This window comes from Tamandua tetradactyla, chromosome 17 (assembly GCF_023851605.1).
Source record: "Tamandua tetradactyla isolate mTamTet1 chromosome 17, mTamTet1.pri, whole genome shotgun sequence".
Classification (NCBI taxonomy): domain Eukaryota; kingdom Metazoa; phylum Chordata; class Mammalia; order Pilosa; family Myrmecophagidae; genus Tamandua; species Tamandua tetradactyla.
The window spans coordinates 17,366,928-17,382,762 of record NC_135343.1 but is presented as its reverse complement, the minus strand read 5'-3'; the positions used below and the strand labels follow the sequence as shown (position 1 = coordinate 17,382,762).

Here is a 15,835-nt window from a genome sequence, read left to right as displayed (position 1 = left end):
TATACAGGAGAAAGAAATAAAGGGCAACCAACCAAATAGGAAAGGAAGAAGTAAAACTTTCATTATTTGCAGATGACATGATGCTATACTTGGAAACCCCTGAGAATTCTGTGACAAAGCTGCTTGAGCTAATACATTCAGCGAAGTGGCAGGATATAAAATGAAAGTGCAGAAATCAATAATGTATCTATATAAAATTAATGACCTATCTGAGGAGACAATTAAGGAAAAAAATTCCATTCAAAATAGCGACCAAAAGGATCAGTATCTAGGAATAAACCTATTCAGGGATGTCAAAGACTTGCACACAGAAAACTACAAAACATTGCTAAAAGAAATAAAAAATGATCTAAATAGATCAAGAGACATTCCATATTCATGGATAGGAATATTGAATGTTGAATGTCATTAAGATGTCAGTTTTACCCAAATTAATCTACAAATTCAATGTAATACTGATCAAAATCCCAACAACGTACTTTGAAGACTTGGAAAAGCTCATTACCAAATTTATCACAGAGGGAAAGAAACCCTGAATAGCTAAAGATATCCTAAAACAGAAGAATGAAATTGGAGGACTAACACTTCCTGACTTTAAAGCTTACTATAAAACTACAGTGGTCAAAATAGCATGTTACTGGCACAAGGATAGAAGTGTTGACCAATGGAAATGAATTGAGAGTGCAGACATAGACAGCCAAATCTATGAACAGTTGATTTTCGATAAGGCCCTAGATCCACTGAACTGTGACAGAATAGTGTTTTCAAAAGTTGGGCATGGAAGAATTGAATATCAATAGCCAGAAGAATTAAAGAGAACCCCTATCTTATACCTATTACAAAAATTAATTCAAAATGAATGAAAGACCTAAATGTAAGAACCAGTACCATAAAACTTCCAGACAGAAATGCAGGGGAGCATCTTCAAGATCTAGTGATAGGAGGTCGCTTCTTAAACCTTACACCTAAAGCACAAGCAGCAAAAGAAAACAAGGCAAATGGAAACTCCATAAGATTAAGAGCTGTGTCTGATAGGACTTTGTCAAAAAAGGTGAAGAGACAGCGAACTCAGTGGGAGAAAATATTACCACATATTGGATAAAGTCTTGATATCCTGTGTACATAAAGAAATTATACAGCTCAACAACAAAAGAACAAACAGCCCAATTATAAAATGGCCAGAGGATGTGAATAAGCATTTTTCCGAAGAGTAAATGCAAGTAGCTAAAAAATACGTGAAGAGATGTTCAATTTCTTTAGCTATTAGAAAATTGCAAATCAAAGCAAAATGAGATATTACCTCATACCTATAAGAAAAGCTGCTATTAAACAAACAAAACTACAGATATTAGAGAGGATATGGAGAAATTGGAACACTTGTTCACTGTTGGTGAACACTTGTTCACTGTTGGTGGAGATGTATAATGAATGGTACAGCTGCTGTGGAAAACTAACACTGTGGAGATTCCTCAGAAAACTAAATATTGAGGTGCCCTACAACTCAGCAATACTACTACTCAGTATCTACCCAGAAGAGCTGAAAGCAGTGACACAGACAGACATTTGCACAATAATATCCAAGCAATACTATTCACTATTGCCAAAAAAATGTAAACCATCCAAGTACTTGTCAACAGACAAGTGGATAAACAAAATGTGATATATACATACAATGGCCTATTATGCAGCAGTAAGAAGAAATGAGGTCCCAAATCATACGACAGAACATGGATGAACCTTGAGGACATAATACTGAGTGAAATAAGTCAGACACAAAAATACAGATACTGTATGATTTCACTGTTGACTGCTAAAGGTAATCTCAGTGATTAAACTTTCAAATATAGGAGACCTACAGGTAAACAGAAGGTAGAGATGGATGAATGGTTACCTAATGAGGTTGAATTATGTGCAAGGGAATGGATAGAAGTGATGGTAACTAATTAGTGGGTTTATAAGTAACATTGCCATATTGAGGGTGAATATGATTGTAAGGGGATGTGTAGTGTCAAGTATCCCACTGATTGAATCTACAATTATAAATAAGTTCTCACATGAACTATTTCAAAGGTTTGATACTGGACAAAGAGTCAGTAGAAGAAGGGTTTAGAGGGAAAACTAAAAATGCAAGTTATGGCCAATAATTAACAGGAAGACATGAATAGTATCACAGGGGAGAGTAATTAGGGTGGAGAGACAAGCGATAAGGGGTAGTTTTGATTTGATAGTTGATGACACTATGTTTGTCAGTTCTTTGTCACTATGGGCCAATGAAAGTTGTCTAAAATTGTGACTGCTACTGATTGTACAACTAAGTGAGGATACTGTAAGACGCTGTTTGTTTATTTTGGACATTATTCAAGTTGCCCAGTAGATGGAGGGAGCCAGAAGGTACAGTGACTGAGCAGCAGAATTGCGAACTGTGTTACCTTTATATGATGGAAATGGTGTGTGGCTACATGAAAGCAGGTTGTTGAGAGACGTGCAACAAACTGAATAAACTTTGGGAAAATGTGTTGTGCAAAATAAACTAGAAACAAAATAACGAATATGCTAAGGCCTCGTTCAGAAAATACTTATATGAAAATTGGAGCATAGATTATAAGCCCTTATAGCAGCCACACTTAGTCTGAAGTTGTAAGTAATATTTGTAGATTCTGAGACACTGAGCTATATGTGTATCAGTTGGTATATCCCTGTTCCTTTGAGTAACTCTGTGACACCTATGACCCGGAATGAAGCGTTGCAGCCCTGGAAGTTAGCAGTTAAAGGAACTGAAAAAGAGATCAGCCCTCAATTAGAGATGAAAACGAAGCCATTCTGGCTGGGACTATTGTAAATTAGAATACAGGGTAAAACTTGATAGTGTATATACTCCAGACCTTCCCCTACTATATGAGACTGAAAACAGAAAGAATTATGGTTCTAGAATTATGTCTAGAACCTAAGTTTTCAGTAACATACAATCTAAATCAACTTGTCTGTATAGCTTATTTAAACGACCCCAACATATGGAGTGCAGAATGGGAACAAGGAGGCCTTGTAATTCTGTAAATAGCTTAGTGTGCTACCTAGATACATCTTAGTCTATGGTGGCCTGATAATTTTAAAGTACTTGTAGAGTTACTTGAGGGTCCTAAGGAAAAAAAAAATATGAAACTATTAAACTTTTCCATCTCGAAAACCCCAGGTACCCTCTCAGCCATTGGAGGACCCCAAGAAAACAGACAAAGCCCTTGATTTTGAGGCTTGCCCTTAGGGAACTTGTTTCTTTAGTGGAGAAGTTAAGAGTACCTATAATGAGGCCTAAGAGTTACTTCCAGAAAATCTCTTGGTGTGCACATGTTGCTCCTCTCTCTCTAAGCCTAACTCTGTAAGGAAAATCATTACCTTCACCTCTCCGTGGGACATGATGTCTAAGGATATAAGTCTCCCTGGCAACATGGGGCGTGACTCCCTGGGATAAGTCTGGCCCTGGCACCATAGGATCAGCAATGCCTTCCTGACCAAAAAGGGGGAAAGAATTGTAGTATAATAAGGCATGGGTAGCTGAGAGAGATCCAATAGAGTCAAGAGGCTATTCTGGAGGCTACTTTTAAGGAATCTTCAGTTAGATAGTGCTAATGGCCATGGTTTGCTAAACTCCAATCAACATCACTCCTTTTAACTCTTAAGAATACATAGGGCTTGAACTGAGACTCTATAAAAGTTTTATGCACTAAGTTTACTTTCTTGAAACCTGTTATTTCCAGAGGATCCTTTAGTGTTGACACCCTTTCTCAACATCAATAGTTCAGAACAGGAATTGACTAAAGATCCCTATAGATTAGGAGAAGCATCAAAGGAGGAGTTATAACAGTGAAAATTGGATTTCACAAAGGAGTATGACTGCTGAATCACTATATCCATATTTCTTCTAATCACCAGTGTTTTGGAGCAACTAGAAGGAAACATCTGAAATAGTGAAATGACACCTATGACAAACTCTGAACTCTGTTTTGTAACTACTTGTTGAAGTGTTCTTTGAAAATTATTGGGTTTTCTTTTTCTTTTCTTTATATATATATATATATATATATATATATATATTTTCACAATTAAAAGAAACAGCAAACATTTTTTAAAAGGAAAGTAGTCCTGTACCACTTACTTCATATGGCTGAAGGTAGAAGTCTCTGGGCTTTTTTTTTCTTATTCTTTTTTTTTTTTTATTTTAATCTCTGATGAAATAATGAGTGCATATATTGGGCAAGATTCCATGAGGCCTGGCAGAGAAAAGCTGCTGGAGATTTCTGGACCCAATGGAGATTTTTCAGGTTTCACAGTTCCAGGGAAGACATAGGAGTTCTGACCATCAAGAATAGGGACACCTCACTGAACAACTGTGCACATTCATTTGACACCCAAGAGGGTCCATGCCTTAGGAGAGGGCTAGTCTAACCCTGACATGAGAGCAGGATGTTGGGTTTTTTAATTAGATTCTATCATTCTTGGGCAGAACAACAGGACAGCCATTGTCCCATGAAATTTTCCGTCAAGTTGGCTCAAAATAATTGATTTACATTAAATAGTATGTTAATGCAAACTGTATGCATAGGTATTGTTAACAATAAAGTAGTCTTCAATATTCCTTCCAAATGCTTTCTCAGCGGAAGAGGATTTGAAAGGAGAATCTCTTCCTGTGTTGTTTTTTCCCCTCTTATGACCACTGGCCACACTTCAGTCTATTTTTCCCAATCTGGAAAAATCCCTCCAGTGCTGAAAGACTCATGCCCTTTGCCATCTTAATCCCAGAGAGCCTTGTGGGCACAATGAGTTGTTCATTGTGTAGTTTATTCATTTGAAAAAAAAAGTGTTCTGAGAGTGTTGAAAGTATTTCCATTAAGTATATGCTAATGAAGAAATATTCTTAAAGTATATTTTTGAGATTATTTGTCCTGTATTATGTAAATATTTGTGATCCAGGAGAGCTAAAACACATGGATTTTTTTAAAGGTTAAACATAGTATTTCTTTGGTGCTGAATTTTTTCTTAGTCTTTGAACGAAGTGTATAAAGATCTCTTGTATCCTGGATTTGAAGAATTGGAGGAGTAACTGTTCTTAAGCACACAATATTCTGTTTTCTCAAATGGTTCCCATTCTTCTGTCAGTTCTGTCTTTCACGGGTCAGTCAACGCACACTCCCCTGGATGACTCTTACACTGTCACAAGTCAATCAAAGAAAAGTAGATGTGAGAAGAAGAAATAAACCTGCTTTGTTTGAAATGGGCTGAACTTTCCCTGTAAAGCTTTTTTGCGTCTTTTATTTTTAACTGCATTTTGTTTTTTGGCAATAGAAAAGGACATGAGTAGTGAGTGACAGCTGCTAAATAAGATATTGAAGCGTGGCTATTGCGGTAGAAAACCAGTTGGAAATAAATTTGTAACTTAATGTGGGATGTGGAATTTTGCTGCTATGTAAGTTGTAATCCAGAAACAATGTTTCTGATGATATTTCCAAATTATTGTTACATGAAATAATTATGCTGCTTTATTCTACCCACCATACATGAGCATACACATACATATAAATTACTGCAAATTTCTAAATTATGTGGAAAGATTTTTTTTTAATGTGAGACAATTTTAGTGCTTCTGGGCAAAAGAGAGGCAATTTCATCAGCAGTTCTTCAGACATTTGTGGTGGAGTAATAATAAAAATGTGGATTCTGACCTTGAAAATGCTGACTAGCATAAATGACTGCTTATACTGCTTTTTAAAAATCTCATAAATTTCAGGTAAAAATATAATGGCACAAACAGTATTTCTTGAATTTGAAACAGACTGTGTATTCAATCCAAATAACTTATCCAGAAATTCAGAGTTAGATGGCTTCTTTTTTAAAATGGAGCAATTCATTTTTCCTGGCAACATATCCTTGGGGATTAGCACACGTCAGGCCTGGGGACTTCTTGCCTTTTATACCCACAGGGTCCTCACCCATCTTCTTACCACCCTAAGCCTGGTAGACAAAGATTTCAGTGAAGAATGCCTCATACCGGGCAGTGTCTGCTGGTAGGGTGATGTGTCGTATCTCAGCTTTAAGCAAATCTAAAATGATCATCTGACGGCGTGGGTTATGTTTCATTTTTCTCATACTTTCAAGGCATAGCATACCTGGGACAGTATTTGGTACAAAATAGTTTCTTAGGAAGTGTTTTAGAGTGACAAAATGAATACCTCTGCTTTAATGTCAAAGACATTACTATGGGGACAATATGGAGCTTTGTTCAATATTCCTTCTTCCAAATATATATGACTTTTACTTATAGAAAATAATGTTAACTCTTTAGTACTTTCCTAAGCAAAACGTAGGGGAAGATTGTATATAAAATCTAGGATTTTAGCTGATAACAATGCATAGGAAATTTAAGTCTAGTTAGCAGAAATATTTTTTTTAAATATTTTAATTCAGTATTTTATCTGTGGGCATTTTTCCTTGTAGGATGTTTTGCTGAAATAAGTAGTCTACCTTATGCTTTTTCCTGGTCATATAGCAGTTCATTATGTGGCTTTCTCACTATTTTTTCAATCCTGTCTGACTAAATTTTTAGATTTTTTTCAATTTTTAGGTATTTTAAAAATTAAAGTGAGCAATACGTGTGTGTGTCACCTTTGCATGTCTTATTTTCATAGAATACAATCTTATGTATGAAGATGGTATATAAAATCATATACTAATTTTATAGCTCATTGTGAGAATTAAATTAGATAATATTATAAAGCCTTACAACAATGCCTCAAAATCTCAAAATATAGGAAAATCTCAAGGGTTTTAGGTAGTATGGTTACTGTTAGTTGTTTTTATTATTTCTTTTCCCAGTAGACCTTGAGCCCCTAGAGAAAGTGATTGCTTCAGTTAGTAAAATATCAGAGATCCCAACTCAAAGTGGCTTAAAACAATAAGGGAATTTATTATTCTTTATTAAACAAAGGCATTTTATTACAAAACACCCAGGGGAGGGATAAGTCCAAAACTGGTTAATTCAGGAGCTCAAGAGAATCATGAGTAACCTTAATTAATGTTACTGCTTCTTAAAGTCACTTTTTCAGTTTGCTTTTTTCATGTACTTAAAGAAAAGAATATCTAGCTTCTCAAAAGCTGTGCTCCAAGAGTAATCAAGTTCTTACTTAGGCCTACTTCATGATCTTTTTCATGTTTGTGTTTGCTCATGAGAGTTTTTAAATTACATCTATTTTTTAGCTGTGGCCTGCATGAAGTTACCAAATAGGTGATCTCTGAAAAGTACTACTTAGAGACTATATTTATTGTATTGTCTTCCTAAGAGTTTAAGGTTATCAAACTCATCCTTTATCAACAGTCTTATAGCTGAAAATAACAACTAGAGCATTCCTTTTTTTAAATTTTTTATTTTTTATTGATATATATTATTTATTCACATATCATGTAATCATCCAAAGTGTACAATCAATGGTTCATAATATCATCATATAGCTGTGCATTTATCATCACAATGTGCTTTTTTTTCTTTTTTTGTGAAAAATGCACATATACAAAAAAACAATAAATTTCAAAACATATCACAACAATTAGTTGTAGAACAGATTTCAGAGTTTGGTATAATTCCACAATTTTAGGTTTTTACTTCTAGCTGCTCTAAGATACTGGAGACTAAAGAAATGTCAGTATAATGAATCAGCATCATACTTATTTGTTAAACCCTACCTTCTTTGTATAACTCCACCATCTCCTTTGATCTTTCTCCTACTCTTTAGGGAGTATTTGGGCTATGCATTATTAATTTTAGAATTATGAACAACATCAAATGTGTTATGTAATAGTCCTTGTGGTAATCTGGCTTCAATCAGACAACAAATATTTGCGTACAAATACTGCATTTCATGAATTCTAAGATAGACATTTTATCACATTTTAATGTTTTTAGATTAACAATGTTTTACAGTTGCTATTGGTTCCATGATAAGCCACAGTTTCTGCATGAACTTGGTTGTTTATCCTGAAGACATGACTGGTCTGCAAATCCCTTGCTGTTTTTTCTTCTTCTTGCATGGGCAGGCTCTGAGAATTGAACCCAGGTCTCTGGCATGGCAGGTGAGAATTATGTCACTGAGCCACTGAGCCACTGTTGCACTGCCCTCCCTCGCTGTTTTGATTAACAAATCATTTAACAATAAACCAGTTAAGAATCTTTAAGGAAGAAATAGGAATGTGGTTGCTGTCCAAAATCTCTTCTGTTGCTGTCTTCTGTTAAGAGTAAGATAGGGCTACTACCAAAGCTTACAAAATGAACATCTGAAGCTTGAAAGAAAGCCCCAGAGACAATGAGGGATGACTCTTAGGAAATGCTTTATTACCAATTGTTCTAGTTTGCTAGTTTACAGTTCTAAGGCCGAGAAAATGTCCCAATTAAAATAAGTCTATAGAAATGCCGAATCATAGGCATCCATCCAGGGCAAGATACCTTGGTTCAAGAAGGCCGATGAAGTTCAGGGTTTCTCTCTCAAGTGAGAAGGTACATGGCGAACACAGTCAGGGCTTCTCTCTCAGCTGGAAGGGCACATGGCGAACACGGCATCATCTGCTGGCTTACTCTCCTGGCTTCCGGTTTCATGAAGCTCCCCGGGAGGCATTATTCTTCTTCATCTCCAAAAGTTGCTGGCTCGTGGACTCTCTGCTTCATGGTGCTGCAGCATTCTCTGCTCTCTCCGAATCTCCTTCATTCTTCAGAATGTTTCCTCTTTTATAGGACTCCAGAAACTTATCAAGACCCACCCAAATGGGTGGAGACTCCTCTCCCCTAATCCAGTTTAACAACCACTCTTGATTGGGATACATCTCCAGGGAGATAATCTAATTACAGATTCAAACATACCGTATTGAATAAGGATTATTCTGCCATTACAAAATGGGATTTTGATTAAAACATGGCTTTTCTAGGGGCCATACATCCTTTCAAACCAGCACACTAATGCATAAAATACCATAATGCATGAAAAAACTTGAATATCTATGACTCTGCCTAAACACGTGATTCAGAAGAGTTAGACTACGTATGAAGAAATTTTAGGAATTCTTTAATCATCTTTTATTGCTTATATTTTCCTTTTCATTTATGCATGATATATGATTTTAAAACTTTCTAGGTAAACCTAAAAGGGCTTTTATGTGTTTTAAAAAAAAAACTGTTCGGTAATAAGAAGCACTGTGCCATAATTTAACTGGTAGTGTATTTTCTTAGTGGAATATAAACAATAGTATCTTGAATTTGATGAAATATTATAATCTTAATTTATTGTCAAAGTTATTGAGTATTACTGTACTGCTTCCTTTTATAATTTATGTTCTCTTAAGAAAAATTAAGGGACAGAATACATTTGCAAGTGAAGATAACACTACAAGGCAGTACATGAATGATCTAGACCAGTACTTCTCCAAGTATGGGCCTAGAACCAGCAGCAGTAGCATCTCAGGCCCCACCCCAGACCTACTGAATAAGAAACTTGGGGATTGGTCCCGTAAAGTTTTTTTTTCCATGAGCCGGCACCAGGAATCGAATCCGGGTCTCTGGCATAGCAGGTGAGAGCTCTGCCTGCTGAGCCACCATGGCCTGCCCAGTAAGTTGTATTTTAACAAGCCCTCTTGATAATTCTGGTATAAGCTAAAGTTTGAGAACCACTACTCTGGACAGAATTTCAGAAAAGCAAGAAATGTTAAGTGTTGGTATATTCAAGTCAGGTGTATGACTTGCTTAGAGAGAAAGAAAACACAGAATCCTTAAGTGCAGCTGAACTACATCTGCTTACAGTATGTTTAAGAGGAATGAAGAAATTTACCATGATGTGTTTTAGCCAACTACCAGTGATAGAGCCAAAGTAATGGAATAGGCTAAGAACTGGATTCTTTCACTTTTGATTGATATTTGATCTTTGTCTTTTCAGCATGATGTATCCCAGACTTTACTCAAGGCCACACTGGACAGTGTTGTAGAAGAATGTGTCAGCTTTGTGGGAGTGGATATTAACATCTGTTCAGAAGTTTTGTTAAGGTGAGACAAGAAGTCTGTGTCTAAAGATCACAGACCCTTGAGTTTAATTGGCCATCCAGTCCAAACTCAGCTAGAACAAGGGGCACGTGTAAAATTGCCAAGTATAGAAAATCTATGAACTCATTTATTGCTTTAGATAATCAGAAGGGAAGACACCATTTAAGAAAACTATAGTAACAATTCACATAATCACTTTTAAAATTGCATATCTAAAGTGAAGAGCATATGGTAACCATTGAATGTATTAGTGTCACTAATAGAATTTAAATAAAGTTAATGTGGAAAAGAGCTGTTTTCCACCACATGAGAGTAGATATTTTTCTCTAATTCAACCTTTTGCATGTATCTATCAAAACTGGCAGTAACCAAAAGATAAATCTCAGAGTTCAAAGTATGGTTACTATATATTTACCCTGATTCCACAAGTCACATATCAAAATCTCCATCATACTGTGATCACATATTATATACTCCATCTTTTTCTTATGTGGCTATAAGACAGCTGCTTTTTTTGTTCACAACCTTGCATTTATTACCCAAGTCTGCTGGTGCAGCCTGAAATTCCCTTGGTCTGGACCATTTTGTCTTGAAACTGGTATCTTGGAAAATATCCGTTACATTTTAAGGTACTACTTTTCTACTATATCTATAAACATTCCACAATTCCATAAAATTAAGATTCTCTAAAATAATAATCATTTAATTAAAGTGAGCAAATTACCTAATATAGTTTTCATACTTTTTACTAACCATGATATTAATGGATGTTACCTTTCTATAGTTTAACTCTTTACATTTTTAAGAACAGTCTAGACAAGAAAAGAAAAAGAGAAAAGAAAGTTTAGTACAATATACTTGTAGCTATTGTGACTTCTGCTGCTAATTCATTTTTTAAGTTAAATGGACTAGCATTATTGCTTGATTGAGTTACAAGAAAATGAATAACGTAGAAATAATGTGGGGAAAAGTTCTTTTTCTTGCATCAATATCTTTATGACATCTACTGGTTTTGACATTATTTTGTTTTATTTTACCCTTCTTTACTCTTAGAAAACTCTCCTTTATCATTTTATTTAGGTTTTTGATTAACCTAATTTAGAAGCATGACAATTAGTAATTGTAAATGGTTTTATGATCTAAAGGAAAATATATCTTTTCAGGTGAGATCTTAACTTTTCTATCTGCCACATCATTCATTTGGTTTATTTTTTAGGCATATTGCAGGACTTAATGCCAACCGAGCAAAAAATATTATTGAATGGCGAGAGAAAAATGGGCCGTTTGTCAGCCGAGAACAGTTGAAGAAAGTGAAAGGACTGGGTCCAAAATCCTTCCAACAATGTGCTGGCTTCATCAGAATCAACCAGGATTACATAAGAACATTTTGCAGGTAATTATTAATTAAAGTGTGTACTTCTGGTTCTGTTGTCATCCTCCTATGTTCTTAATGTTACCCATCCTACTCATTGGCATAAACCCTTGGAATCTTGATGTTCGTATTCATTCATTCATTCGTTCAATGTGTTGAATATCTGTTCTTTGCTAGGAACTGTTGTTGGCACTGGCAATACATATGAAGAAGTCAGAAAATTCCCTCTTCTTAAAGAGTTACTTGAACAGAGTATTCAATGAAATGAAGGAGCCAGCCACACAGAGATCAGGGAAAGTATTCTAGGCAGAGCAGACAGTAAGTGGGCAAAATCCAAAGGCAACTTTGGGAGTATTCATGAAACAAAGTGAAGGTCAGCATGATTGGAGCATAGCAAGTTTGGAAGGACTAGTATAAGATGTGGTGAAAGATGACTTCACACTGGCCACTTCAGACTGACATATCTGTTCCCTGAAGCACAGATAGGCTTCTTCCCTTCCTCCCCACCCAAAAGTCAGCAAAACATTAATTAACGATTGTATAGATTAATTAAAATTCTTAGAAAGCAAAATGCTTTCTAATCCTGATAGCTCTAAAGCAGAGAAGCTGGGTAGACGTCTTAGTAAACAGTTTGGTTTTGATGCAGAAAGAAATAGAACAGAATAGAGTCTGAAATCCGGTAAAAACGTAAATAGAATTTTGTTGATGATAAAGCTTGTGATAAAGGTGACATTTCAAATATGGGGGGAAATTGATTGGTATTATGACAGTTGGCAGTAGTTTGATATGAAGGAGGAAAGCTGTGTTCCACCCACTCCTTATACCCAAATAAATTCCAAAACAATCATAGACTTAAAATGTAAAAACTGAAATTGTAAAAGTATCAGAAGAAAACATGGGCAAGTTTTGCAGAACACTGAAGTGGAGAAAACTGTAAGTAGAACACAAAACCTGAAAGCCAGAAATGAAAATATAGAGGATAAAATAATTCCATGTTTGTTAATTTATGCTTTTGAACACTTGATTAGAAAATTCAAACAGTATTAAAAAGAATAAAATGAGAAGTAAAGGGTCCCTCAATCTCTCACCTCAAAATGAATTCTTATATATTGCTTCCAGAAAATAAATTTATGCTAATATCAGCCAAATGTATCCTTTGAAAAAAATGCATACAGAAAGGATAGTGCTATACAACTATTTGAAAGCTCCTTTGTGTGCTTCAATCCTGTATCTTAGATCTCTTCCCAAATTATTGCACTCAGATTTATATCATTCTTTATAATGTCTGCATAGTGTATGTAATTTGTGTGTGTACCATAATTTTATCTCATCAGTGCCCTGTTGATGAACATTTGGTTTGTTTTAAAGCCTTATATTTTTCAAATGATGATCAAGTACCTGAAGATTCATAACTTTTATATCCTCTTGATAGATCATACCTGTATCCAGAATGGAATATTGCTGACCCATTTAATGCTTTTTGCTTTGAAATCTATTTTGTTTGCTAGCGTTGTTGTTATATTTGCTTTTTAAGAATTTGCTTGCTTTTTTTTTAATTTTCAAGCTTTCCTTGACATTTTATTTTTGATGTGGCTCTTGTTAACATATAGCTGGATTTTGTTTTGTTCAGTCTGATTCACATTTTATTGTACTTACATGTTTGGTCTTGATCTTCTGTAATTTATATTTTCTTATCATTGTGTTTTCTATTCATTTCATGCTATTTTTGTTTTTTTATTTATCAGTACCAAGTTTTCTCCTTGTTTCTCACCTTTCCCTCTCATCCTTATCTCCCTTTAGTGGTTTCAAGTTGTTCATCTCACTTCTCTTCTGCTGCTGGTTACCTTTATTTGTTTAGACAAATTTCCAGAATTAATAGGTATTTCTATCCTCCTCCCAAATAATACTAGAATCCTTCACAACTTTTCTTCCTTCAACTCCACCTCTCATGATGAGATTACCTGGAATTTTAGTTTCAAGCTGTTATTTTTATATTTTTTACATTTTGCATGAACAGTTATTCAACTTAATAATTTTTTACGGTTTCTGTGCTTATCACTGTTTCTTGTATTCTATATTATCATTTTCCTTGGATGCATTATTTTTGTTAGAGTATATCCATAAGGAATTCTTTTGGGGGGGGATATATAGGTTGTACTTACATGTCCTTACATGTTTGAAAATTATTTTAATTAGCCCACTTACTTTACATGTTTGAAAATTATTTTAATTAGCCCACTTACTTGATTGCTAGTTTGGTTGGAATATGATTCTAGGTTCAAAACAATTTCATCTTAAGAACTTGTAAAATATTGTTCCACTGTATTCTGGCATCTGATGTTTGTCAATGAGAAATCTGACACCAGTTTGATTCTAGTTTCTGTCTAAGTAATCTGCTTTATTTTATTTTTCTCTCTTGAAATTCCTTTGGGTTTTTTAACGAATCATTTGAATTCAGTAGGTTCTTTTAGCTTCAGAAGAACTTGTGTTTTCCCTCAGCTCTGGGAAATCATTTTGTTATTGTTTTATTTCATTTCATTTCATTTCATTTTTCTGTTCTCTCGTAGAATGCCAGTTATACAGGCTGAATCAGTTAAGAATTTTTTGGCTTTAAGTATCAGAGAGCCCTATTGACCGGATTATATTAAACAAATAAGGGGTAATTTCTATGAAGTTTAATGGTCAAATCTGGTTGCCGTTAGTGTTTATTTGTATAGCAGAAAAATAAGCACTTTTTTAATCAAGACTCTTTTCTTTTGTACCCATCCTCCCCTATTTTAAAAAAAAACAATACTGTAGCCAGCAGACTGACTCTGCAGGCCACGCTCAGGGAGTTGCTGTGACATCTTCAGCGGACGTTGCAGTAACAAATGAGAAGCAGGGCAAGAAGAAGAACAAAACTGCAGTGACTGTTGTCTTGAAGCCAAACCCTTTGGACCAAACTTGTATTCACCCAGAATCATATGACATAGCAATGAGGTAAGTCTGGATCCCACAGGATAACTCTCTGTGTCCAGAGTGCATGCTCTGCAGCAAATGGCTGTTGTGTTGGCATAATGGAGAATAAAAAATATGACTTTGTTTAACATGACAACATTTCTCAGAAGTTCCTCATTGCTGACTTATGTGGCACATTATTTTATTTCAGTGAGGAATGAAACTATTAATCCTGGAGCAGTGTCAAGCTAATAAACCTGCTTACTAATGGTGAAGTGTGTGTAATGGAAACTGCCTGGCACTCTCTTCTGTCTGTTTTGCAAATTAACAAGACACAATTGACTACCGCCTGGCTTACAGCTTGTGCTTATCTGAAGATAGAAACCCTTTTTGAAATTAAGCAGCCAACCCAGATTGCCTCAGTAACCTGTTACCCTGACTGGTTGTCTAAGAAATGATGTACTTGTAAGGAGCATACATTAACCCATCTATACTCTCTGTGGGGAGGTTTTTGAGTACAAGGGAAATTTTAATATAATGCATTTAAAAAAACAAACTTTATAAATACCATTTGATTCTCTAAGAAATCTTTTAATTAATTCAAAAACAGTGACTTGCTATCCAGATTTTTTTAAGGTTTTTTTTTTGAGTAAACTGGCATAGGTTTAAAAATAGTGAATAATTTTTGCATCTTTCATTGAACCAAACTTGTTTTGAAAATATTTATATTTGATTATTTTAGTTACTGTTATTGATTTCTTTTCTTTTAAAAAAGCTTAAAATTTCAAAGATTACACAGCACATTACAGAGACTTAAAAACAGAAAAAGAAAGTAAAAAATAATATTCTGCCAACAACCACAAAACAGTGGTTTCCAAAATAGGTTTTCACCCCCAACATTATAATATGAAAAATTGTTAACATACAGAAAAAGTTGAAACATCTACAGGAAATTCCCACATACCCAAATATCCATATACCCACATCTAGATTTTATCATTAACTTTTTACAATACCTGTTTTAACACATATCAATCCATCTATTTGTCCATCGATCCATCTTGTTTTTTTATATATTTCAAAGAAAGTCAGTATACCTCCTACTAAATACTTCAGCATGTGTCTCGTTAACTAGAGTTTGATGATTGTTTAGTTTTTTTCTTTTGAGGTAAAATTCACATTCAATTAAATTTTAAATAAACATTAGGGAAGTTTTGACAAATACCTACATCTGTGTAACCCAAACCTCTACTAAGATACAGAAAATTGGGCAGGCTGCGGTGGCTTAGCAGGCAAAGTTCTCACCTGCCATGCCAGAGACCAGGTTCAATTCCTGGTGACTGCCCATGTTAAAAAAAAAAAAAGATATAGAAAATCACCATCATTTCCAAAAGTTATCTTATACCCCTCCCGTTCAATCCTGTCCCCATCCTCCCATAGGTAACCATAGATTAGTTTGC

The 15,835-nt window shown here is 34.9% G+C and overlaps 1 protein-coding gene across 3 annotated transcripts in view; it reads left to right on the top strand.

The window, feature by feature from the left end:
• The window catches only part of SRBD1 (S1 RNA binding domain 1), a 280,304-nt gene that overhangs the window by 239,391 nt on the left and 25,078 nt on the right, over positions 1 to 15,835 (top strand). For all 3 annotated transcript variants that reach the window (XR_013164245.1, XM_077134136.1, XM_077134138.1), the window contains exons 17-19: positions 9,963 to 10,069; positions 11,283 to 11,459; positions 14,238 to 14,417. Coding sequence is in view for 2 of the 3 variants with exons in the window: in XM_077134136.1 (XP_076990251.1) it covers positions 9,963 to 10,069; positions 11,283 to 11,459; positions 14,238 to 14,417 (464 nt within the window). In the remaining variant the exon portion in view is untranslated. The remainder of the gene's footprint in view (positions 1 to 9,962; positions 10,070 to 11,282; positions 11,460 to 14,237; positions 14,418 to 15,835) is intronic.